We start from the raw sequence: 27,263 nt of genomic DNA, 5'->3' as shown, positions 1-27,263 counted from the left end.
TTTGTGCAGCGTCTCCCTCCCACCTGTGTACTTCCCCCCCCCCCGCTTCAATCTTTCCTCCCCTGATATTGATCTGCATTCTAGCCATACAGCTTGAACTGCCTTTGGCTCTGCAATGAGCTCACAATTCACATCTTCCTCTTCTGTGTGTATGCATGCATGAAAAAGCTGCTCTGAATCTCCACATGTCTCAGTATCGCTGCAATCTTAGAGTTTGTACACTCAAAGCAAGCTAATTTTGAAAGTGCTTTTCAGGTGTGTGCTGTTTTTGTAAAAACCTCTTCTTTATGGTCTAATTTTCTGCAAGTAAACATTAAAACTATGCGTCACAGCAGTCATGTATTAGGAGAAGGATACTCCGCCTGGTTACTCTACTAAATCTGAGCCTTTATTCTTCATTCTGCCCTCTTTTGCTCTACGTAATCACCTAAACTGTGTTTTAAAGCAGTTGAATATAGATGTTCTCATTATTCCCTGTTTCTGTTGTCACACAACTGAATGAGCATGAAATAGTGGTTTGATTGCAGGTCCTAAATGTTATCTTTTACCAGGCAGGACAGCAGTTACCAAGTGATCTGACAAAATCAACATAACTAAAGGTTGATTACATCTTTTATTGCATGCTTGACTAGTTTAACAATTGAAATGAGTGACCAGACAAAGTCGATCCTCATCAAGGACTGGATCATTGTTTCACACTTAAGGCATCAGTATGCTCTTTCTGGCCCTGACGCCCTTTATACACTCACATAAACTCAACGTAGCAAACTCCTTTGCCTCTCTCACAAGGTATGCTATAAAAAATAGATTTATGGGTTTTGAAAGTGTTTAAATATTTTTTTTAAACCCCCAAAAAGCTGATGTGAAAAGCTGGCCGCCAACAGACGTTTCACTGCGATTCTGTTAAAATATGGGGATAACAGAACACACTTGCAGAGAGTCGCTCTAGAAAGTCAGTCATGGTGTTGCACTTGGTTGTAGCAGTTGTGTAAATAATTGAAAAGAGCGCGACAGGTTGAAGTTCAAACCCTGGCTCCTTTCACACCCCGGACAATCATGCCTTGAAGAATGTGTTTTTAGAAATGTCACAGCCCCCCCCCCCCCGAATCAGACACCAGAAAGATTTGAAATTAAACATTTATATTAATGTCATTGCAATGTGATACAAACTTTTTGATAGTGACTTAATGGCCAGTGCCTGTAAAAGGTAGAGAGCAATGTCAAGAGGTCTGCTCTACTGTTCCTTTATCTGTCTACTCACCAGAAGTTGAGTTGGGTTGAGAATGATGACTCATAATATAAGAGTAGCATCCTTAGGGAGAAGCTTACTGTGTGCTTGAAAGGGAAAGAAAGAGAGGAACAGTTACATGGTAGCAAATGTACTTCCCTTGTTTCATCTGGCCAAGTAGTAATCTCTAGCTAAGATGATCAGGGATTTTCTATTAGAAAGTATAAACAAAAAAAACCTTTTTTGATGTTCACCTTTTTGTCAGTCTAATGTGCACTTTATTCAATAAAAGATTTTTGGATTATATGTTTATTTATCTCCTATTTGTTCTAATACTATTCAACCCTAATTGTGAATGTAGCATAATCTCTTAATTCGCATTAGCCTGAGGCTTGCAAGCATTGAGCTTGTAAATGACATACCAATTTACATGTTCTTATTGGACAGTTATTGTGTCATTTATCAACTATACATGTGCACAACAAAGTAGTTCAAGTTGTTTCTTATTCAAGTCCCAATAGTTTGAGAGTTATTCATATTGAGTGCTATTGCCTGTGACAGTACGCTTTTCCTCCATTTCATTTGAGATATGGTGTTCTATGTCCTTGATTGGAGTGTAAAATAACAATAACTGTGTTTAAGAAAAAGGCATTGTGGCACCATTGTGTCAGATCATACTTGAATAAACTTGAACTTTTCACACTTTTCCAGGTTGGCACTGACATGTTTTCCTCTTAAATGGCAACACCAGGATGTTATTTTGTTTGGAAATTACAACAGCCTGCCTTGCCTCTAGTGCCTCTAAGTCCCTATGTGTGAACAGCCAGGGTTTTTTCATTTATAAATGCCGAATACCTGAAGTGTGCATAAAAGCATCTTAATGTGAATGGATGATCAGAGCAAAGACGAACACAATCTAATGGCCTGTTCGGGTTATGCAAACCAGTACAATCATTGTGTGTTAATTTAAAGCTCTGCTTGTGTGTCTGTTTTGTAGCTGGCTCTGCAGTCACGGCTGTGTGACAGGACTCTGATTGGAGAGTACCACCCCGGGGCGGTGCGCTACACACAGGCTGACCTGGTCGACCTCAGCGATGACGATGACGACGATGACACCAACGTGCTCTTCTACTCCCCCGACATGACCCTGAAAGACCGAGGGCCCTGAGAGAGAGCCGGAGAGAGGGAGAGAGAGAGAGAGAGATAGAGGGAAGAGCTGGAGGATAGGAGCATGAACGAGGGTCACAGCCAGAGAGAGACGCAGCGGATTAGAAACTGAGAGAGAGGAACAAGAGGTAGGGAGGGAATGAAAGGGAAGATTGGGGGGACAGTAAGGCAGATAGGAGGCGGAGATGAGCTGTCAGGTTCCATTATTAATCCCCATCCTTTACTATTTAATATCCTAAAGACACACACACACACACACACACACACACACACACACACACACACACACACACACACACAGCGAGTAGAGCTGCAGCTCCCTGCTATACTACTATGGGAGAGGAGAAGGGATCGGCTTTAAAGATCCTCCTAATGTCAAAGGCATCTGCTGCATCCCAAAGGTTTTAAAACAATTTCCCCTCTCTGCACTGCCTCCTAGACTCCTGCATTCTGCAGTGTTTTGGCATACTGCAAAAGTGAACGGGAGGGGGGGGGGGGGGACGACTGAAAGGCAATCATAACAAGGTGTTAGTTTAGCATTCACAGCAATTACCTTTTCACTTCTCTGCAGGGGATGAAGTGAAAGCAGGCCTTTTAGAAAGCACCCTGTGTGTCAGAAGTGAAAGAATATATGCTGAGATTGATTCTGGTTCTGAACAGTTTTCTTCCTGATAGGGGCAGGGTGGGGTACAGCGAAAAAAAGGATTAAAAAAAAACAGTGAGGATGACTTGGTAGGGCAAGTAAGTCTCACAGGAGCCTCTCCTTCTACAGACAGTTCCTCTGTTTTTCTCCTTGCAGATGACATTATTGTTGTTGCAACTTTCACACAAGTATTACTTGGAACGGTTGTTTTGTATTTTAAAGAAATTCTACATGTGTTTGTTATACTGTATTTATCACTGTACCATATATATTTAAGTGTACACTCTATTTTTGTACGTGCTCGGACTGGAATGTGTCCAAACCTGCTGCTCTTTAAAGTTGAAATGCATATAGCCTTATGGACAACAAAACACGTATTGTTAATCAGTCAACACAAACACACACGCACACATGCTCTCTCTATGGTGCCTGTCAAAACAGGTCCAAAACGAGACACACACACGCATGCCATAGCAACAGCCTTTGATGGTTCATCACCTCGTGGCCCTTGTCTGGGGTGCTGAGGTGTGATTGGCAGGATAATGGAGTCGCTTTATATTCAACCTCAGCCCATTTGGTATTTCCACACATCGTGGTGGTTTCATCACTGTCGGTGCGAGCTGCCGGCTGTCAGCTGCCTCTCTGACAAGTTGAACTAATGAACCCACACTTGACCCTTTTTACCCTTGGGTTTTTGAACTTTTCTGCTCGGCGTCAATGACACCAGAGTGCAACTTTAGATTGCAGTTTAGAAGAAGAAGAAGAAGACATACTTTTATTAATCCCTTACAGGGAAATTGTTTTACAGAGCCCCATCACTGTAACACACACACACACACACACACACACACACACACACACACACACACACACACACACACACACACACACACACACACACACACACACACACACACACACACACACACACACACACACACACACACACACACACACACACACAATGTGCCCATACCCCATTTTAGGCACTGTTGCCGGTTTTACTTGACTGTGCACTCCATCAAATAAATGAGCAGGAGAGACATTTCATAACAAAGCTGAGACTGGGCGTGGTTATTTCATTTTCACATTGATGTAATCCCTCATTCCCTCATGCCACTTCCCAGCCTCCCATGAAGTGTTGAATGTGCGGACGTCTTTAAGACCTGGGCTGCTTAAATAATGGATATTAATTATTGGGCCGACCCTGCTGGCCCCTGCCATGTCGCCAAATCTGGTTAACTGGAATTTGATTAATGAAATATGCACGTCATGTCCTCAAGAACACTACACTTTTTTTCCACCACGCACCTACACAGCTCTCCCGCAGAAGCTTCTCAAGCCCCGCACCCTCTCCATCTAAACAGCCCGGGAAATACGCGAATCTGCTTGTCACGCAAGAAGAATTATTATCCCCCCCCCCCACACTCGTATCGTCGCATGCGCCGTAATTGGATACAATTTAACACCCGTGGCCCACGGGCATGTCGGCAGGCGCACACTGCCTACTATTAGCCCGCCTCGCCTCGCCACCCTATCATTTGTCAGATCTGTGTTTGTGTGCTCCTGGTGCCTGTGTGTGTGTGTGTGTGTGTGTGTGTGTGTGTGTGTGTGTGTGTGTGTGTGTGTGTGTGTGTGTGTGTGTGTGTGTGTGTGTGTGTGTGTGTGTGTGTGTGTGTGTGTGTGTGTGTGTGTGTGTGTGTGTGTGTGTGTGTGTGTGTGTGTGTGTGTGTGCGTGTGTGTGTGTGCGCGTGCATGTGGCTCGAGAAACCGGAGCCATTGTTGGAGTCCGGCCATGACCTAGCTGTGACGCACGAGAGGGGAAGAGAGGGAGATAGAGGGAGGGAGAGAGGCGACAGCAGCAGCAGCCCAGACGCTGAAAAACAAGCCGGAGCTCTGTCACCTCGCAGGCCCGATCGGTGTTTGTCACTCCTCTGCGGCAGCCTCCACCCGGAGCCCCGGCTGCTGTTTATTAGAGCCCCAGCAGTATTTACAGGCGGGGATGTGGTGCAGGGTTTAACTCCCCCCCCCCCCCCAAACTCGGCTCTCCCGCCGCTCACTGTAAATATAAGGCTGGTGAAGGTTAATGGGGAGATTACAGCCTGCATGAATGATGTCTTAAAATTATAAATAATTGACTGGAAGTTCTTGTGTAGCCCTTTGCATTGAATGTTTTAATTAGCTAGTTTTGCTCCAGGCTGTTGGTATTGAACTGAAGCCTTACCAGGCCTGTTATAATGTGTCTAATTACCCTTTTTTTTTTTTTTGTTTGCTGATATGGAGACATCAAGGAGTGGCATTTGGTGCAAATCTTGTAATACAAACTTGATTTTAAGTTCAAAACTAAATCTTAGTATTTTTGCAAAGATTTAAGGTTCAGCCCATGTGTTGCAGCCTCAAAAATCCCATTAAAGATTTAAACCAACAAAGTTTTTATCCAACTTCTCTTTGCCTTCTTTGGCACCCAAGGACTCAAACCATTTGTTCCTAATGACTCCAATATGAACCTGAATTCATGAGAAATAAAAATCCGTTGGGATACATTTCAGGGGAGTTCCTAGCTTGGTGAAATCTGGAAATTCTTACATGCATACAGTTTTGTAGAAAAATTATAGGCTCCTTATTTAGCTAAATATTGGCTCCTGTACAGGTCTTTGCCTTTTATTCTGTGGGTGCAGCCATATTTACAGGGCCGTAGCCAAGATTTTTTAAATGAGTCCAAAATCCCCCAGCAGAACCCCCCAGCCAGATTCTGTATCACCAACCGAAAACAGAGTATTTATTGAAACAAAAAAAAGTTACACTTCATATTTATGAATGTAACTCTTTTTGTATGTTCTGTGTATTTATTCTACCTGCCTTGTCTGTCCATGACTGCAATAATTACCAAGCTATTCAAATGTCATCCAAGAAGCAAAAAACCCAAAGATCTGTGGTTAACTGTGATATGACAGCAAATCCTCACATTTTAACTGCTCAAAACGGCAAATGTTTGGCATTTTGGTCTCGATTATTGATTGATATATCTGAGTATTTTTTAAAGCATCAAGTTATGATTTCAATCGTTGGAAATATATTTCCTGTTTATCGAGTAAGGGATTCATCTTTTCAACTATGTACATACATCCAAACTGTAGCTCTTGTAGAGAATCCAAATCCCTTACATATTATCCACCTTAAAAATGTATAGAAAAAAACAGATTTAGCCTTAAAACATTGTTCGTAATTGTTCATTTATACCCAAGAATCCCCTGAAATATCACCAAGGGCTTGACCTTGGTGCAAATGACCCTGCTACGTCTGTATTTCTCGAGGATCGTGTGTTGAATGTCCCTCTTCTCTCCTGCGTCCTGTTTTATATCAGCCTCGCTGTGCTACTGCTGCTGCTGCTGCCTGAGCGGAGTGCCGGAGCGAGCGGAGCTTCCAGCGCTGCGATCCGGCCCCGAAAGAGTTAAATTAATCTCTCCCTCTTCTCCCTCTCGCTCGCTCTCTTTCTCTCTCTCAACACACACACAGGCTGCCACCGCCCCAGATAACAGAGGGGCGCCTCTCCCCAGCCAGCCAGCCTCCGCTAATCGCAGTGGCAGGAGGGGGGTGGGGGGGAGTTGAGTGCCGGCGGCCTCTCACAGCGCTGGGCTTTTTATTGACGCTGCCTGCCTGTGTGTGTGTCATCAGTGTGTGTGTGAGAGCAAGGTTGTGCATGCTTGTGGGTGCGTGTCAGAGCGAGAGAGCTATAAAGAGGTGGGTGTGTGTCTCCCTTTGCTCTGTGTGTAAGTGTGTGTGTGCAACTGTGTGTGTATGTGTGTGCGCTCCCCGCCAGCAGCGGAAAGCAGGGAGAGGCGGGGAACTGGGAGGGTGGGTGGCGAGGTTATGAGCGGAACTCGACAGAGGCCGACAGACGAGAGGGAGAGGAGGGGAGGGGAGGGTAGAAAAGGAGGAGGGGGAGAGATCTTTCTTGTGCTGCGCTGAAAGCCGCCACAGCTTCTCCTTCCTCTCAGATAAGGCTCGTTTGAAGGTTTTAATCTTTATTCTATAAAAAAAAGACGCACAGTGTTTTTGTCCGCGCGTATCGGAGGGGTGGGGGAGGGGGTGAGGATAGGCACTTATGGGAATCCCCCCAGGTCGAAATAAGAAGTGTGATTGATCGTGTTGGTTATTTTATGTCGAGGGCTGCACTGATTGATTGCATCGATGAATTTAGCAGCCTATTGATTAGGGTTTAATCTATAGGTCTCTCACTGGTCCAGTAATCCCCCCCCCCTCTCTCTCTCTCTCTCTCTCTCTCTCTCTCTCTCTCTCTCTCTCTCTCTCTCTCTCTCTCTCTCTCTCTCTCTCTCTCTCTCTCTCTTCAGTATCTCTCTACCTCTCTCTCCCTTTCGCTCTCTCTTTGGCTCGGAGCCACACTCGCCCTGCCACGCCAGGCTGTAATTATCCCCGGTGAGGCCGCGCTAACGCAGCGTGGCGCGCCTGTGGGGAACCGGTTAGCCCGACAACACCGGTGGGGGTGCATGCTTGTGCGTGCCCGTGTGTGTGTGATTTCGTGTTCGCGGGAGGGAGAAAATGATGCTATGTTGATATTTCAGTTGTGCATATAGATAGATAGATACTTAATTCATCCCAAATTTGGAAATGATGTTGTTACAGTAGCAATGTGTTCAAGCATTACAATATTTAAAGGGTGTAACAAAGTTTAAAATAAAGCAAATATATACACATTTACAGTAGAAAATACATATGTCACATCGAATACATATTAGTAATATATATAGGGGATGTTCAAGTGCCTGCAAAAAGCATTTGAGAGTAGAAATAAATATTTTTAACAATTCACTATATAGTCACCATTGACTGTCGTGAATACACAATGAGTTTCCATTGGAGCAAATTTGCTTTTCGGTCTATCGTGAACACGAATGTTCAGCATCATGGGTGTTTAAAAGTGTTCAGTTCAATAGATGTATTGATTGCATGTGTGCATGTGTCCAAGCCTGTGCGTGCTAATAAAGTGTTCAGGCAAGTTGGGGTGTGCATGTGTGTGCTTTTGTGTGTGTTTGTGCCTGTGTGAGTTGCAGTAAGCGATCCATAACGATCTGCAGGTGGATTGTGCTGATTAGTACCGGCTGCTGTGGACTGAGCTGCGTGCAAAGAGCTTCCTGCAATCTGAGCCTGCCGACAGAGTGTGTATGTGTGGGTTGGTGTGTGTGTGTGTGTGCTTGCGTGTTGGCAGGCAGCCCTTTCAAAATATGTGTGTGTCTGTTTTGGGCACAGCATGTGTATATTTGGCCAAATGCATGCTCAAAGTGTGTATGTTTGTGCTTATGTGAACTTGCCATGAATACAGTGTGTGTGTGTTTGTCAGGCCACTGCTTCAGTGTCTGATTGCAGCAGCAGATGGCAGGATCACTGTGACCTCCCAGAGCGAGGCTCCCTCTACACCAACGTGCACGCATGGGTGTGTGTTCACGCTGTTTTGGTTTATATACAAGACACACGCACCTACGCATGACATAGAATGACAGTTGGAGGACGGGATCACAGATTTAAAGCACTTTTTTTTTTCTTCACCATTATCCGACATGAGTGTTTTCAAAGGCACATGCTGTTCTCGGGCTCCCTGTTCAAACCACAAAGTTCACACACAGTCGTAAAGTGCAGCCATAAAAAGGGCCTGCCTTCGCTTTCCAGACCTGTTTTTGTGACTCCCAGCCAGGTGTTTTTTTCTGTACATACAACTGTGTGTTTTTGTGTTCAAGCATCAGAGACTTGGTTTGCCCTGCGGTTCCTCAGAGCAATATTCATCCTAATCCAGTTTTCCAGTGAGTGATGGAGAGAGCCGTTTGCCTCTGAGTCACAGGAGGAGGGAGAGGAAGACCCTGTGTCTAGTGCTGGTATTACGCCCCTTTTTTTCCAACACCCATATGACCTTTCAAAGTGGTTATTAGTTGAGTGTGACGTCAACAAGAACCTGTTTTTAGCTTCTTAAGTACAGACATTCATAGGAATTTTAAAATTAATACTCCTCCTGACTTTTCTTGGTGGTATTCAGCCTTTCTCAGACTGTTTGGAGACAATCAGGTTGCATCTGAAAACATACTGACAGATCTGAAAGGGCACATCAAATCTCTTCATGGCCCCGTATTTACACTAACAATACAAGAGTTGGTAGTGCAGGGTTGCCAGGTTGGATTCTACCTCCAAGAATCTGGGCAGGGGAAGCGAATGGGACATATGGTGCAGTGTGTCTAAATGTGTAGAGCACCACACGTTAAATTGCCAGGACTAAAGACGGTGGTGTCCTTCCTGGGGAAATACTTGCTGCCATATTCCTATAGACAAAAGGACATGTTAGGGGAACCAAACTGAGAGTGCAGGTATGCTGTTTTGAATAAGTGCAGCTCTTTGCATGCCAGCTGCCCCTGTGAAAATGAAAAATGGTTGCCTTATGTCCGTTGTTTACTCCCAATCTTGTGGTCAGCTTCTAAAGATTGAATATTTAGAGTCTCTGCTTTCTTAGATTGTTAGACCTCTAAATCTGTATACTTAATTTTCTGAGCCACAAAAGGCTGTTTTATATTGCATCACTAGTTCATATTATTAGGATGCTGTCACCTCTTTCTCTTCAGATTCATTTAAATCCATTATGCATGGAGTGGAAATAAACAAAGCAACACTAAGTGAATATGAAATTTTGTATCTTAGTGCCTCTTAGTAGACTGTGTTTGTGGAATATTTTGTCACCATCATGGAACCTAAAAGCGAAGGACCATTAAATGGCATGCGTACACTGTCCTGTACTGTCAGCCCCTTGGCAAGGTGAATCACAGACTGTCCATCCTAGCCAGCTGAATTTAAAAATGCATTTTTATCTGTTTTGGCCTCTGTCCTCTATGTGCCTTTTGATTTTTCAATTACCGCTTTAAAAAAAAAAAGCCTCCAGAGTAGATGAATCTGAAAATGCTGATCCTGTGTTTTATTGTGAATGGAGAGAACAATGACCCAAGACTGGTTCAGGACTGCGTGGCAGTAAAATTAAGATTGTCAATCTGAAAAATTAAACCAGCCAATTACAGAGCACAGCTGCTGTCATCAACCGGCATTCATGATTATTTTGTCAGACGGCTTTGTGATCAAGAATAAAATACTGATTAATTGACGTCTCATGGTGCAGCAGCACAGGAGGTAACACACACATTTTTGATTGGCCAATTGCAGCAGCACCTAGCCAGATGACATTGCTTTGCAGTCAAAAGATAGGCCAGGTTTCACTTTTTGGTTACAGATGGGCTTACTTCTTTGTTGGTTTGTTTGATTTGTTCAACGAGCCCTCACTGGCAGCTAGATTAGGTTCGACCTTATTAAGATTTTTTAAAGCTGAAGTCAGTCTGAACGTAGCCTTAATTTAGGAAGTGGTATCTGTAGGACGCAACTAACTTTTTATTATTTGTCAAAACAAAACCACAATAAAATATAAGGTCTATTAGCGAGTTTTGCTTTTTTTGAACAGTTCATCGTAAATAGCAGGGTTTGAGAATTGAGTGGTTTAAGCAGCTGACACAGAGTAACCATTAAGTCTCTTCCACTGCTTGCTGTTGGTGACTCACAATTGTGTGTTTTTCCAAACAAAGGACAGGGAAGAAGAAATGTAGGCAGTTTCCTGCTTATTAAACATTTCAATGGATTCAATTTACGTGAACCCTGGTGTAGATTGAGATAATTTCTCTAGTAAACATTCTCTTCAGATTCAGGTAAGTGTGGACGAAGCCTTGATTGCCTAATGGTTCAGTGGCTGTGGCCACAGTGGGCAACTCTTATGAGAGTTAGAGAGTTGGGCTAATGATGGAGCCTGATTTTATTTAAGTTTGGTTAAAGTTCTTTAATGTGCTTGTCACAGTAACTAAGATGCATGCCTCAGCCAGAGAGAGTAGAGTTTATATCTCTGTGCATCAATACACCCACTCTCATTTCCCTTTCTTCTCATCTCAAGGATCCTCTTCTCTCCGCTCACTTCTTTTGTGCCTGTCTCCAAACTTTTTAGGTAATTTGCAGTTCAAGATGAGCTTTGCTTTTGAACGCGTCCGCATGCAAGCGCTTTGTGAGCTTTGTGTTTGTTTGTGTATGACTGTCTGGTTTAATTTCTACTTTCAACAGCTGTGGTGAACCCTGCCAGACCTTCCATTTCCAATCCCCCTCTCTTTCCTACTCCTACTCTGCTTCTGTCTGTCTGTCGGCTGCTTTTCTCTCTTCTCTCCTACACACACACACACACACACACACACACGCAGGCACATGATGCACACACACACCTCAGGCTTGATATTCATAGCCTCCCTCCTCCTCCTTCACTTGACATGGGAGCCTTAACAGATGTGCCCCAGCCTTGAGCTGCCTCTCCCTCTATCCCCCCTCCCTCTCTCTCACCCTCTCTATTGCCTCGTGCTTTGCAGATTTACCTTATCTGTTGGCTTGGAAAGAAACTAAAGTGACATTACATTTGTGTCCCACAGTCTACATTTTTAGGACAAAATATGAACAATGCTAGAAATGTGGTTGAAATAAGGGAGCAACAATACCAGTTCATGGCCTATCCAGACCAACACCCAGTTGGTTACAGTTGTGGCCATCCTCTCTTAATTTATAACAAACTGTATTTTTTTTTATGATCATAAAACATGTGTATGTCTTTTTTACATCATATTTTTAGCATTTGTGCACCTTTCCAATGGTGTAATGTCTATTTTCCATATTTAAAAAAAGCCGTTTTAAATATTAGTGTATGCCTTTTATTGCTTTCAGTATAATATAACCTATTATATAGACAATATTATTAGTTCTACTTCATTTGCTGCCTTATTTATGCCGGTAAAACCTCGCCTATTCCTGTTTTGGAGTTTCAGCGGAGCCTGTGTGTGTGTGTATGTATTTTTCTGTGTGTCTCAGCTTGAGTGTGTGTGTGTGTGTGTGTGTGTGTGTGTGTGTGTGTGTGTGTGTGTGTGTGTGTGTGTGTGTGTGTGTGTGTGTGTGTGTGTGTGTGTGTGTGTGTGTCTCAGCTTGAGTGTGTGTGTGTGTGTGTGTGTGTGCGCGCGCGTTTTTTCCCTGTGTGTCTCAGTGTGTGTGCGTGCGCGCGCAGCCAGTGCCGTGCGCTGGAGGCTTATGGTAATTGCGGTCTCCCGACTGGCCTTCTGGGTAGAGTCTGCGCGAGTGGGAGTGGAGCGAGTCGCTCGGTCTCGTTCATCCATTCTGTGCGGCACTCCCAGTACAGCTCCGTGCGAAGTCTCCGCGAACCGGGGTGCTCTCTACGCTCCTCGAACAAAACGCGGGACGAGAAGCCACACGGAGTAACCTTCAGCGAAACCTCCGAGACACGGATTCCGTAAGCGCAGAGGACATGGAGTGACGGGTAGCGGGAGAAAGGGGCTTTTTTCCGAGGACGGCGTGCTCCGCTGAAACCCAACATGGCGCTGCTGCGAGGTACGGCTGAGCTGAATTAATTTCTCCGCGAGTCCACCGACCTCGCCACCTGTGTCCTGCGGGGCGCATTGGCTCTCCTGACTTTAAAGGACCTTAACGGATTTTCCTTTTGTGGATTTCTCTAGATCCTGACGGTTGTTTTTTCCTCCGCGCAGGATCGTTTTGTTGCTTTATGGCAACCAAAGTGACATTTGCAGCAGCAGAAAAGTCCGTTTAAAATATCGGGCAATGGATGAGAGTTGCCTGTAGACAATAGAAAAGCTTTATATGTTAGACTTATTTTGTTTCGTGACCAGTGGATAACCTGTAAGACACTTTTAGTTGTTTTTATTCTCCGGCCGGGATTGTGTGTCTCTGGCAGACAGGATCGTGAACCAGGCTTGTCTCCGCACGCACGGATCTCTGTCCTCCCAGTTAACTTGGAAAAACAGGAAAAAGGCGTGAGTGGGTCACACGGACGACGGCTGGATCTAGCAACAATTACCCAGGTGAGATAATCCATGACAAATCCTAATCTATTTTTTATTCGCATGTCTCTTTGGCGATGTGGAAAAATCATGAATGAAGACACAGTTTTTTGAATACTTCTACAGATGCTTTAAAAACATCCAGTGTGTTCTGATAGTGTGTTGTTAAATGAAAGACATTCTTCTTGTGGGGTTGAATGTAAACGCGATGTTGTGCCCAGAGACTGGGAGAGGATCGGCCACTTCTAAGAATAGCGCATAGGGTGGTCTTTGTGCGTTTCGGCGGGGCAGTGGCATGTGGTTGATAAATAACACACAAGCACGCACACACACACATAATGACCCGGCCGTGAGCTTCGCCTCTTTACAACTATCCTGTCAGCCGGAGGGAGGTGAGAAGGACGTCCCAGAGATTAGCGGACTTGAAAGTGGCGCCGTCCTCAGTGGGTGAATATTCAGGCTTTTCGCACTGTGTTTAGTGGCGAAGTGTGAGAGAGCCTGTGGGGGGAGAGGGTGGGAGTGTGTGTATGTGCGCGCGTGGTCGTGCGCGCACACGGAGCTTCTGCGCTAAACAAGGTTACGGAATCCAGCCTCGCCCTGCCAAAGGGAAGCGAGCGGTGCTGCCCCGTTTATACACGGTTCAGTTCAATTGGAGGGCATCCCCGCGGTGTGTGTGTTTGTTGGTGTGGCAGCTGACTGTGTGTGTTCGTGGTTTGGGGGGTGGGGGGGGGCTTTGTTTGGACAGGCTGGACGTTGATCAGTCGTCTCATCAGTCCCAAAGGTAGTGTGTGTGGGGGGGGGGAGAGAGAGAGAGAGAGAGAGACGGAACTGCACCGCTCACCTTCCTGTCTAGTTGATGGAAACCGCTCTGGCATCTTGCCACACACACACACACACACACACACACACACACACACACACACACCCTTCATGTCTTGCAGGTGTTCTCCGATATGACTTTGCGCTGCAGTGTGTTTCTCCCCCTCTCACTCGCTCGCACGCAGCCTGGCTGTGTGACTGCTCTTTGCATTGCGGGGGAATATCCATTGCGCACGAAGGATCCGGGTTTAGCTCCAGTTAGGACCCCCCCTCTCCTTCCCCCTGCAGCTATGATACTCATTGCTCTCTATAGGGAGAAAGTGTCACCTCGCTAATAATATCCAAATAGTTTTAAAAAAGTGCCACTTATGAATGTCCCGATCATTTCCTAATTACTTTGTGAACTGTTACGCACCACTTTGCCGTTTCATCAAATCCACTCATTTCTACTCTGCCATTATAAAACATGTTTTAGTATTCTACTACAGTCTCGCTCTACCCCCCTCTCCCTTGAACCAGGGTGTGGGTGTCAGTCATCAGTATGAACCACATAAAGTTGCTGTTTAATTGAAATAAGTGCTGCAAGCCGTGTTGGAAGTGTTGCAAACTGAATCGTCTTTTCCTAGCGATTCTCCTTAGCTCCTCTGAGTAGCCAGGATTTCGCGACCAGCAAAGCAGCTTTTAAGCATAAGGCATTGCGTCTTAACATGACTTTGTCAGGAGAGAACGGCTCCAATCGCTGGAGCTTTCCTCCTCGCCTGCTGCCTGTCCCGGAGCCACGCAGCACTAATTAGGGGACGCTCTCTTAGGACGATCGATGAGCCTCATATTGGCTGGCTCCAGCTCATTGACGAGCTTAGTGAGGGAAGCAGCTACTAAAAGACCACTTCGCTCCCGGCAGCCAATTCGCGTACAGTGGAGAGAATCGCTTATAATGTACGCTGCTGATGCTCTTGTAGGTTGCGAGAGCAGGTCCTCGTGTTGGAAAAGAGCAGGGGGATTAACTGGTGGGGGGTGCAGGCTACTTCGGGGGGATTTGAAGCAGAATAAAGGGTTAATTGTATTTAAATGTAACCTTGGTCCCCATTGGTTTGGTGGGATAAATGAGCGTGTCAAACATCGACTTAATGTTGGATTTGATCTTGTACTTTTAAGGAATAGAAACAAACCAAGTGCATATCATTTTCCCAATTTGAGGATTACGAACAATGATGTGTAAAACCATATGGCTAATTATTTAACAAATTGTCCGAAGGACGTGTTTTTATGTTTTTGATAAAGTGTTGCCCCACTTACTTTTGGAGTATTTTGTTTTGTGTGGAAATAATGGCATATGGACCCTAAAGTGTCAATGTGCTGACATTTTGTCTGGGTATTACATTTAGATGGGTGTGTCTGGGCCAATCTTGGATTCTTCTTCTCTTGATTGTTCTTATGACTCATATAGCCTACAATATGCAACTATGCCCTTAAAATACTATATTTTGCCTTCAAGGTACCTTGATACCAAGCCTTTGACCTCACACTAACTCTCACACTTTACAGCCAAGAACCTTGTCCAGGATTCTGCTCTTTAAACTGCTAAGTCTGATCTTTTGGTAATAGAGGCTGTTCCCCTAGTGCTTCGTGCCGTGGAAGCAAACAAATACTTCACATTTTGTGTGGGCCGAGTTTATTTATAGCGTACCCCGTCGGACTGATTTGCGCATCATTTTTCCACTGTGCGCTGTGAAGTCAGTGTGGGACTGATCTGTTTTCCAGGTGTTAAAACACGGAGGGGGAGGGCTGCGTAGATTGACATACTGATTTATTTTTCTTCTCTTTTCACACAAGAGGACTTCACACTTCTTACAAAAACAGTGTGTGATTGCTCAGGGCCATTAGCTGTCTAAAGTGGGGGTCAAGGTTGCTCCAGCAAACAAATAGGGTCTTGATTTGGCGCTTATTTTGTTATAATTTACTTTAATGGAAATAGGCAGAGGGGTGAGAAGTACTCATATTTTGTAGTTGAGTAGAAGTACCAGAGTGCAGGATTACTCTACAAGTGAAATATCTGCACCTGAGCGTATCACCAGCCCCGTGCCTGCTGGGCCATATTGTCATGCTGAGTGATGTGACAGTGGATGTGTCACCGTGGGGTGGCCAGCGAGGGAGGGGGGTCTGCTGCTTTGTATACGGACAACCGCACCACCTCCATTTTAAGCCCATTAACCTTTTGTATGACCGCTTTCTTTATCTGGAATCAATAACCACCACACGGGGGATACAACCTACAGAATCACGGGACCACTTTTGCAAATCAAACCCAATGTGTTGGACGACAGGCAGGGAAATGCTTAAAAAACGTCAAAGTAAATGTTCATTCTAAGATCCAGCCATGAGACACGAGGTCTGCCTTATTGTTGTCGCGCTTGTTTTTTTCCCCTCGCTTTGCCTGGATATAAAACAACAGTCTCTGCGCTGCTGGAGCGAGGTGCGTGTGAACAAAAGCGGATGCACGGCAGAGCGCCGAGGAGAGATCGGTTTTCCAGGCGCTTCGAAGCTCCCGGAGGAGACGTCACGGTTTGATTGAAGCTATGCTCCGTGCTGGCCTCCCGGGACCTCGCGATGAAACGGGAGAGCTGCCTCCCTCCCCCTTCCTCTCTCTCTCAGCGCTCCACAAAGCTTTTTGTTTCGACTAGGTCTGGAGCGCACGGATCACTTCCCGCAGAGATGTGTCACCCCCCAGTACTGTTTCACCCGCACAGAGGCGGTCATTACGGCCCACGAGAACCACATCTTACATTATGTACTTTAACACATGTCTTGCATATTAAACCTGACGTTTCTGCACACGATTGCGCACAGATGGTAATTTAAACCCGTTTTTAGAGATTTTAATCATCTCGCCAATGTTTGTTAATCATGTATCCAAATGTGGACTTTTTGTCATGTAAGATGAGTTAATACAGGAATATAGTGGCTGTTACTAAACATCTAAATCTATAGTTATGTTTCAAGTATCTTGACCTCGCTCTGGCCTATCGAAAGATTGATTTGGCAGCGGAGTAATGATGGCACTTCGCCTCCCTGCTCTGAGTCTCTGCAGGCTCGGTCTTGATCATGCCTCCTCGTTTGTTTTTAGATGTCGGTGCCTCGGGCATCTATCTATCTGACGAAATCCCACAGACGCTTGGCAGCGCAGCAGGGTGATGGCGATAGGAGTATTCTCCAGCAGCTGTCTTTAAAGCAGGAATGTTTTATCTGCCGCCTGCGTGGCACATGACTGACTTCATGTTGGTTATAAAAGCTTTTGACCTCTAGTTAAGGATCATAACTCGGCTATAAACGAAGTAAACACCTACAGTTGTCATTATAGTAAATACAAAAATATGTCAAAGATCTAGGCGTATTTTGCTCACATAAAAAGCTTTTTAAAAAAGTAGGCCATGTCAGAGGTGAAGCTCGGTTTACCTCACTGAATCGACACCTGTTAAACTGACAGTCATTTACCCTAATTAAGCCTGTCTTTATACACCACCAATAATTAAGCTTTCTCTTTAAACAGACTATTCATCCAATATATAGGAGGGAGGGGGGCGTTATATGTAGGGGGATCAGCCCTTCAGCGTAATGCTCTTTCATTAGGAACATCCAACACATGAAAGCAACTCCAGCATTTCAAAGGAAAGTCAAGAAACCTCCGGTAAACGCGGGCCGACTCATGCATGCGCATCTCTATTACAATCGGGTCCTTTGGTGGCATAAAGGGCCATTTAGTCTCCATTTGGCCCGGGATGAATAGAGCCAGTTCAGCAGCCGCCACCCGGGCCCTAGTGACAGCACGAGGGGCCTCACAATGTCGCCGTTGTTGACGGCCGTGTTGCAGAAGAGGGAGGGGGGGGGGGTTGAACCGTGCACGGACTTGCATGCGGCTGTGCAGCGGCCCGCAGGACGGAGGGGCCCCTTGTTTACAGCTCGGCCGCTAATAATGTGACAGCTGAGGAGACGCTGCTGGCTCCCTCTGCGCTCCCCCAGCAGCTCTGTTTCTCTCCACAGCGTTTATCTCCTCTGAGCTCCTCAGTCTGTACACTTCTGTTGTATCACCATCGAGTTTATTGACAGGTACTTTTACACATATAAGGTATTTACTTTGTTGTATGGTGGAGCAAACATAAACAACATAAGGAAAACAATATAAAGATTGTAATATATATATATATATATATATATATATATATATATATATATGACATATTTGTAATCAGAAACTACACTGAGAAGCAGTAGGTCTACTTTCCACATATGGAGTAGTCTACATTGAGATAATCAATTGGACCATTTGGCACACGTCAGCCTTATAATCAATAACAATTAAAATTGGGCACGCGTGCTCTTCCACGCACTGTCTGTCTTTATGATGCTGGGTGTGCAAGGCCCTGAGGCTGTGTGCTTGGTAGTCAGGCTTTAGTTTTGACCCACACTCTGTTTTTCCTCATATTCTTTTCCCCACTGATTTCTATTTCGTTCACCGGCAGTGTGCGCAGAATTCCTTTCGTTTTGGGCACGCACACAAACAATTTTGCAGTCGTGTGTACGGTGTGTGCACGGTGCTTTTAATCCCTGTTTATGCCCACCCCACCCCCGTCGCTGCGGAGATTATCCTGCGTCACACTGCATTTTTTCAGAGCTGTACGGAGCTCTGCGCTTCAGAGAGTCTGGCAAAGCTCCAGGGACAAAGAGCGAGAGGGAGCCTTCACTCACGTTATAGCGAGACCCACATTCCCGGTTTCCCGTTACCGAACAGACTTTTGCAAACCTGATCATAAACCCTGCAGGTATTTATTTAGACATGATTGATGGCCATGCAGTTCTTTTAATGTAGATCTGCGTTTCTACTTGGCCATTTGTCAACTTGCAAAGCGAGTGGAAGCCGTGATAAACAACCACCTTTCCAATTCCTCTCTCTCTCTCTCTCTCTCTCTCTCTCTCTCTCTCTCTCTCTCTCTCTCTCTCTCTCTCTCTCTCTCTCTCTCTCTCTCTCTCTCTCTCTCTCTCTCTCTCTCTCTTATTTATATATGCACACATGCGTATTACTGGTGCGCACGCAACCAGTGCTTCCCGGGGAATAGAGGCCCCGCAGGAAATGATGAGCGGGGCCGGTGCGTGTACCGAGGGTCACGGAGAGTTCAAGTAATTGTCGTCAGGAACAGGAAACGAGGGTAAAAGAGGGATCTCGAGTTTGTTTTCACTTTTTCGTCTCTTTTTATCAGTCTGTCCCTCTGCCCTTGTTTGCTCTTCCTCCCTAAAATGCAGAGCTATATGAGGTTCCGTTAAAAACACCCGGTGGTTTTCTGTGTAATGGCGCGAGTCGGGGCTCCGCTCCAGCGGTCTGGTTTATAAATGCAGCTCCAACCGCTGCCCCCCTTTCCCTTGCCTGCTGCTGCTGCCGCCGTGGACCAGCGTGATGGATTGGACGGCCGTCGGGAGTTGTTTGTTGCGCAAACTATTCTTAGCAGCAGGGATGAGCGTCAACACGCAATGCCTTTTCCTCCTTCCTATCTCTCTCCCTTCTCTCCTTCCCGTCCTTCATAACGTGACATTTTGGAAGTGTCTCTCCCCAAGAATATTTAAAGCATCCGGTTTACGGGCCACTAATGTCAGATAAGAAAACGCAAGCAACAAACTCTTTGTTATTATACTCCACGGAAACTATAAACTTGAGATCTAAAATATAGGCTTATTGCCTTTTTAAAAAAGTATTCATGTTGCATTTCTGCAATTTTTCGGGTGAAAATAAAAATGTGACTTGACCAATTACTATATAAAACATTGTATTTCTAAGTTTTCACTTGCCTGTGTTGAAGCTCCATTCATGTGAGACACATCTGAACCTGTAGATTATACACAGTGCTGCAGCAAGCCCTCACCCAGAGAGGAGGGAGGCCTAGTATTTGTGTTTAAAATCATCTCTCCCTGAGACCAACACAATCTTTCCAGATGTTTTAGTATTTGGTCTAGCTTCATGTAATTTGTCTGCAGTCTTACTGATCAGCTTATTCTGTCTAGTCCAATGTAGCCTACATTTCTTAGGCTGTTTTCATACTTTAATATCCTTTCACTATACATTTTTGCAACACAAGTGTAATTAAGTAAATCTAGGCCTTATGCTGTGGTTAATTACAAATGCATACATTAAGAAATTAGCACACGTTGAAAACACATCTGGATATTTTCATCACAAAATGAAATTGGCCAAATCCCTTTGGTCCATATAACATTTACTCCAATTTTCCACATCAGTGTATACATTATTTTCAATTTATGTTTTCCTAAATATTAATGAAAAAGGGCCATCTTGGGAAATCGGGTGCCTGCTCCTGACTTTTCCCCTGCCAACGATTCAAAAATGTCTGTGAACCTATTGCCCTCCAAAGTAGTCTTCGGCACAGTATTTAACAAGACAAGCACTGCTGTCAGGGAACTTTTCACCAATTTTTCATGCATATTTTGTTTAAATTTTGAATGTGCAGTTGAGAGCCTACAGGGGTCCTTGCATACTAAGGCTGAGCTGTATTCCCAGCGGTGCATGCAGTGTGCCGTCAAGTGCTTGATCCTGACCTTGAGGCCCGGCGCAGCCTCTTATCTTTTCTGGGCTAGGCTACTATTAATTTCATGGAAATGACAGGTGCCGTGTCTGTGCAAACTAGTCGGTCATCAGCACAGTGTGTGCACGTTGTGAGGAAATAACAGGCCTTAACAGACCACACTGTATTTTTGCTGTAATGACCTGAACAAGAACAGATCATTTCCTCTCCCTGTTGTCTCTCAGCTTCATTTATTTGCTTCTGGAAAAAGATGGACAGATAAAGTTGTTTATGATGGGGAAAGATATGTCCATTATATTTGTGCTGGAAGTTTCATCTAGGTTAAATGGAAATATCCATAAATGCAGCGTGTGATTTGAGTAAGAGGCTTATTTTTTTTCCATTAGGCTAGTGTGTGTGTGTGTGTGTGTGTGTGTGTGTGTGTGTGTGTGTGTGTGTGTGTGTGTGTGTGTGTGTGTGTGTGTGTGTGTGTGTGTGTGTGTGTGTGTGTGTGTGTGTGTGTGTGTGTGTGTGTGTGTGTGTGTGTGTGTGTGTGTGTGTGTGTGTGTGTGTGTGTGTGTGTGTGTGTGTGTGTGTGTGTGTGTGTGTGTGTGTGTGTGTGTGTGTGTGTGTGTGTGTGTGTGTGTGTCAGTCACACCGAGAGGTGCATGTGTCGCTCCAGGAAATAAAGGAAACGGGACTGATGTGATTTCTCAACGGTGTCTGCAATTTGCAGAAACACAAAGCCTGCACTTGGATGTAGCACATTTACCCCTGCACGCACACCGTTTCAGTTCTGTCACATGCGGATGTTGTTAAAGCAGGACTGGCCTCTGGGAGCCGGGGTAAGGGGAGCTGTTGGGGGATGGTGGCGCTGCGGCAGGGAGGAGCCGTGCCGAGGGGCCCGCAACAGGCTGATTAATGGGCCCCAGGTCATGGCAATAAAAGTGCCGTGCCAGCGGCGCGGCAGCCAGGCTCAGAGGCGTTTCTCTGTGATCAAGCAGCCGAGTTTCTCTCTGCTCTCTGCTCTGCCGAACACGGCGAGGCTTTACTTTTACTGTTTAAGGAACTTCTCTCCCACCTCATTCCCTCACTGCTTTGCAAAAATGTCTACACTAACAAGTCAACTCCAATATTCAAACTCAAATATATATCAGATATTTAGAGTTTTTTGTTCTTTTGGAAAACATTTTTCCAAAAACATTGTTTGCCTAACCAGACATTGAATTAAGAGCTTTAATGTAAATTAGCACACAGCAGAAAAAAGCACACCTCATCTTAAAGACCCATTTTTTTATATCCTTCTCTTGCAAAAAATGTAAATGATTAAAATGTTCTTGTTACTTATTCAATAACTCCTTAATAACATAACCGTAAAATAACATCTCAGTTCTGCTCCAGTGTTTTCAAAGAAATTCAAAACACATTTTCAGTTTAAAGGACATTTCACACAAAAAGGGATCTTATTGTCATTTCTCTTGTCTATAAAAACAGAAAACAGACACACCATTTCCCCCTCAGTTGTCAGTATGCTCTTTTTCTTTCTACATGTTTTATTTTATACATTTTGACATCAAATCTATGGTTTTACATCGGCTACTTCTCTCCTGCATATTATACTTTTGCCTGTTGGTGCGTGTGTTTGTTGATCTGTGGCTCTGTGTTGGCGGGCGGTAAATGGTCTCCCACCGAAGTGGTCTCTGATGTATAATCTTCCCTCGCTCCGCTGGCTAAGGCAGCCGAGAGAGCAGGTCAAAGAGGGCACAGAAAAACCACTGTGAGGGGAACGTGACTGAATAGATGCAGCCCCACAATGCTCGTCTAGCCCACAGGGTGGGCAGGATGGGGGTCACAGGAGAGGAGGGTGGGGGGTGGCTGAGGGGTGTTGACGGATGGGAGGGGAGGGGAGCCCACACAGTGCTTTCATCTCCACTGACTACTTTAGTGTAGTTTTGTGTCTGAGAGTGAAAGAAAGGCTGACGATAGCTTCCAATGCTGTTATCTTTCCTATCTTTATACATTGTCTTTGTTGACCCAGAAGTTTGTAACGCTTGAGCTCTTCATAACTTTTTTTATGTAGCGTGATTACAACAAGGCTTGTGTGGAACGATGTGTGTGTGGCAGAGCCAAGACACTGACTGCTAACTGTTTGCTCATCTCCACAGGGCAACATCTGTTCGTGATGTCGATGCTGAGACACAAACCAACCTGGAACTAAGACGAGACAACCACATCACACAAAACATGGCAAGTCCCCGTGCTCGGCGTAGTACCGTTTACACTCATTTATCACATTAGTCATCATTACCTGGAAGTTTGGTGTGTTTCATTATTTGTTCGACACAACTGAAATGTGTTTTTTCATAGTGCATGCTTTCAGTGTCACACTTTCCAAAACTCTTTGGGGGTTCTGATTTTTCTGATGATAGTCAAGTTAATTTCCCTGGCGTCCCTTTTTGCTGCAGGTGGATGCGAGGTTAACGCCCCTGGCAGCTATGGGGCTGGACCGAGGCACTCTGATGCACGATGGTCTTCGTCTCCATGGTGGGGTTATGTACCCAGGCATCAGAGCTCTGCCGACGGATAAGAGCCGAGAGACGCCTTCCCTCCCCCTCACTTATAACAGAGATGGTCTCCCAGAGCTCATCTACAAGCCTGATGGCCCTCTGGACAGTCGTAAGCCCAGTAACGGATATCTGGGTCTTTACAAAGGCACCCCTCCTGGACTTCACAAGCCTATGCTGGTTCCTGGAGCTGAAGGTCTAGGCTTGGACCGCAGAGTAGGGCATGGAGAAAAGGCCTCTGAGCTGGGCTTGGCAGGTGCTGGTGGCAGCTACCTCCGCCTGCCGTGGCTCAGCCCCTACCCCGAAGCGAGCATGTATCCTTTCATGGACACATCCAAGTACGCGGCTCTAAACATGTACAAAGCCTCCTTGCTGAGCCAACCCAACCCCTATCTTCCCCAGCACCTGGCCTACGCGTCTGGTAATGTAAACCCCTCTGCTGCGGAGAGGCTCTACTATATGCCCCACTATCCTCCGTCCCCCATCTCTTCTCCCCTGGTGGCGCCTCCTATGAGGATTCCTGCAGTCACAGTTGCCCCCACCTCACTGGTACACTGCCAGGACAAGGGGCTCGGTGTTGCGCCTCAGTTTGCACAGCAGCTTCACCAACCTTCCCCTCATTCTCAGCACCATCAGGCTGCTATAGACAGAGACCGATCCCCAAGCAGGAGCAGCAGACCAAGCAGACCTCCCTCTAGGAAGGCCTCTAGCAACAACAGTAATACCAGTAGCACTAGTGGCAGCAATGCTGGGAATAATAATAGTCTGCCTACTGATTCTTCTCCTCATGCGTCTTCTCGCCAACCCCAACCTCCCCCTCCTCCTGCTCTCATTGACAATTCACTGGATTTACAAAGGCCGGTCGCTAGGATAGGACACCCAGCCACCTCATCCACTGCGTCAGTGTCATCTTCATCCACACAGTCCATTCCTCACCCATTCTCCGTAAGCAGCATGGCAGCAGAGCAGCCTTCTCCTGCCCGACCTAGCCCCCACAAATCTAGGCCAAGAGATGGGGAACAAAGAAGTACAGGGGTTGAGAGGAGACATAGCAGGTCACCTTCAAAACCCAATTTTGAGAGGCCAGCACACCAACCCCAAGCAACCAAAGACTTACCAGAGAAACCCTTGGATTTGTCTGGAAGAATGCTTGAGTTTGGGTTGGCTCCCAATGGTTTCCCAGTTAAAATGGACGTTATACCATCAAGTGCACAATATGGACTGCCTCCTAATCGAGGGCTTCTAAAAGAAAACATGTCCCTCTCTCCTTCCTCCCACCCCCACTCTGTGGTCAGCAGCACTTCTTCAAAGGTCCCTGAGAGGCCAGAAATGATCAGCACTTTACACTCCTCCTGGGTTGTACCTAGCCCGTCCCCTTCCCGTACGCAGCACACACCAGGCCTGCCCTCCTCCCCAAGGCCTAATGGAGACCTGGGCCTTTCACAAGCCAAAGGCTCCTCACCCTCTGTCATCAAACAAAAGGGTCTGGAGAGGGTGCTCCCTCAGCAACGTAGCTCATCCTGTCCAAGGATAGGGGAGCCCAACCATAATGTTCCCTCCACTCAACACCCCTCTCATGTCAACTCCAGGGCTCTTTCTCCCAAACCCAATGGTGAGTGGGTCAAACACAGCCCTAGCCATTCAGAACATCCGGGCCTCCACAGAGAGGGGACTGAGAAGCCCTCCCAGAACACTAAGAGAGAAGGAACGACTCCAGAGGTGTCCTCCTACAAGAGGCCCTGTTTAGAGAATGGTCACCCTCCTGGCCACCTTTACCTTCCTCAAAGTGATGCTTACCTGAACCACAGTTTGGCTTATGCCAACCGATACCTGCACTACCCCATTCCTGATGGCATGGCACTACACTCCCTGCCAATTACAGGGAAAGGACCAGTCTACCCTCACCCAGTATTGCTGGGCAGCAACAGCCTTTACCCAACCCACTTAGCAAAACACCCTTTACCCTACCACAACCTCCAAGCTGTTCCAGGAGGGGAATACCTCACATATAACACACAGGAGATGGCCCATCCCCTGATGCACACTTCCTCAGACAAGCTAGCAGAAAGAGGAGATTCAACTTTGAAGCCCCGGGGACAGGAAAAATCCCGGGGAGCTGTTGAAGAAGGCAGGGCCCACAGAGATCACAACATCGGGAAAGAAATGAGCGAAGGAAGCCAAATAAAGTCTGATAAGGAAGGACAGAGTCGCAATCATAGCAAAACATCCTCTGTAACATCCAGAGAAAAGATTGTGTGCATTGACCTTGTACATTCAGACACAGATATTGAGTCTACCCCAACAGTCCACAAACAGCCCTCCGCTGAAACCAGCAGCAAGGTTAACCAAAATGAATGTTGTCATAGTAACCAAAATCTGACTAAGACTGAATACGAGCCAAAACACCAACCCCACCTTTCCCATCCTTATCCAATCCACTCGAGACAAAGCCCAACCCTGAAGCCCAATCACACTGATAGACAGCCAGAAACGCCCTTTGGAAAACCAAACGTTTATCAGGAGACGGGCTGCCCTGGGGGAATATCTAGCATGTTGCCGAATTCTCCAGGGCAGTTCACCCGAGGAGAGGAGAGCTCAGAGGAACGGAGCCCGAGCCCAGAAGTTGAAGATCAAGACCAGAGCACCTTGCGCTGTGCCCGCACATCTGGGGAACGCAGCTCTGGTAAAGTCAAAGGGGACAGAGACAGCCACGCTTTTCACTCTTCTCAACACTGCATCGATGTGGTGAAGGAAGAGAGAGCGTATGAAGGGGAGACTGAAAAGGAAGACAGTATTGTTGACCTAGGGGAGTCTCATGGAGAAGGGGATGAGGACGACGATGATGAGGATGGTCTGTCTTCACCTAGAGGCTCTCGTAGATCCAGTCTGGCCAAGAGGATCGCTAACTCCACAGGCTACGTTGGCGACCGCATTAAATGTGTCACCACTGAGCTGTATGCTGACTCCAGCAAGCTGAGCCGTGAACAGAGAGCCCTACAGGTAAGGCCATTAATACTTCTGTGTGTATGTGTGTGTCGTATATAAAGTAGTAGAGGATATATTTGGCTCAAGTTGTTGATGGGCTGAAAAGAGCTCGTTATGACCAATTGTTTCTTGTATGCAGACATTCAAACATAAGTTTAATTCGAACATCCACCGAGGAATAAACCCCAAAGGGCCATTCTTATTTCCCTTGCTGCAATATTTAGAAATGCCTGTGGAACAACCCCTGCATGAAATTGGCATACTCTGCATTTAAAACCCGGGACAGAACAATATAAACGCTTTCATGCTACTGTCCTGGCCATAGGCTTGACTTTCCCCTTATAGTTTATCATTGTCTTAGTGAGCTGGTGAAAGGCCAGTGGAGGTCCTCTATCAGGGAGGGCGGTTCAAAGTTTAACGAGCTGCCTTCTCTGTATGTTGATTAGCGAGCAGTCATTGTAAAGGTTATTTCTGTGCGTGCGTGTTTTGTGTGTCCGTACGTGCTTGTCCTTGTGTGACTGCCTTGGGGCTAAAGCATGTGTTAGTGCTGACTGTGCTATAGAGCTATATACTGTAGTTTCAGAGCATGACTGTGGCAGCCTCACGGCTCACACCGCCTTTGGCTATGCTTAACCCTAAGGTTAGGTGCAGTGGAGGGCTTGCAGTAGGCTTAAAATCCTGCAGCTGCCCTGTTTGGGGTTCCTCTTAGGCTTTCTGCATGCCCCCACCCGCCAGTCGCTCTCCACCCCCCCCCCCCCCCCCCCCTTAACTCTCCCCCTGACGGCCCATGTTGCCCTGCCTGGTTGCTGTCCAAGGTCATAATTCTCCTCACCTGATTGGCTAGAAGACCCCCTCTCCTAACACGCATCAAATTACATCTATAAACGCACAATTACAGCAACGTCCCATGCCTTCATCCCCTGCCCTTCAGACCCACACATTGAGCTATTTATTTTAGATGGCTATCTCTGGTTTCTTATGCGCTCACTGTTCAGCATAGAAACACAAACAAACCCTATGCTATAATATCCACTGGCCTCAGAGGCAGATATCTTAATAGGTTGCACATGTCTGTCTATGTTGTGAACGCGCCCTAGAAAACTGTGGTTTTGTCTGTGTCATGCTTGTCAATGCACAGTTGCAACACAAAGCTATCAAACGCTCTATTTCTGGACATGAAAAAAAATTGGATGTGGGAGTCTGTTTGAAAAAAATGTAATGAGATGGCTAAAACTGAATTACCGCTATCAATCATGCTTAAAAAAAACCGAAATCATTATTTTGATTCTCTTTTTTGCAAATTTGTCATTCATGCAGTTCAGAAATGATTTGATACTTTGGATGCAGTGTTAATTG

General features: G+C 45.9%; 2 protein-coding genes across 3 annotated transcripts in view; both read left to right on the top strand.

Moving 5' to 3' along the window:
• Window positions 1-4,095, top strand: part of si:dkey-100n23.5 — a 44,833-nt gene extending 40,738 nt beyond the window's left edge. Inside the window, exon 13 of the mRNA XM_063886965.1 lies at window positions 2,226-4,095. Coding sequence (XP_063743035.1) covers window positions 2,226-2,396 — 171 coding nt within the window. The 3' untranslated portion in view covers window positions 2,397-4,095. The remainder of the gene's footprint in view (window positions 1-2,225) is intronic.
• Window positions 4,096-12,239: 8,144 nt separating this feature from the next.
• The window catches only part of bcor (BCL6 corepressor), a 32,679-nt gene continuing 17,655 nt past the window's right edge, over window positions 12,240-27,263 (top strand). For both annotated transcript variants that reach the window (XM_063888278.1, XM_063888277.1), the window contains exons 1-3: window positions 12,240-12,994; window positions 22,524-22,605; window positions 22,824-25,922. In XM_063888278.1, coding sequence (XP_063744348.1) covers window positions 22,603-22,605; window positions 22,824-25,922 — 3,102 coding nt within the window. In that variant the 5' untranslated portion in view covers window positions 12,240-12,994; window positions 22,524-22,602. The remainder of the gene's footprint in view (window positions 12,995-22,523; window positions 22,606-22,823; window positions 25,923-27,263) is intronic.

Source organism: Eleginops maclovinus, chromosome 7 (genome assembly GCF_036324505.1).
Source record: "Eleginops maclovinus isolate JMC-PN-2008 ecotype Puerto Natales chromosome 7, JC_Emac_rtc_rv5, whole genome shotgun sequence".
Lineage (NCBI taxonomy): Eukaryota > Metazoa > Chordata > Actinopteri > Perciformes > Eleginopidae > Eleginops > Eleginops maclovinus.
The sequence above is the reverse complement of the archived record's forward strand: the minus strand, read 5'-3'. Positions and strand labels throughout refer to the sequence as shown.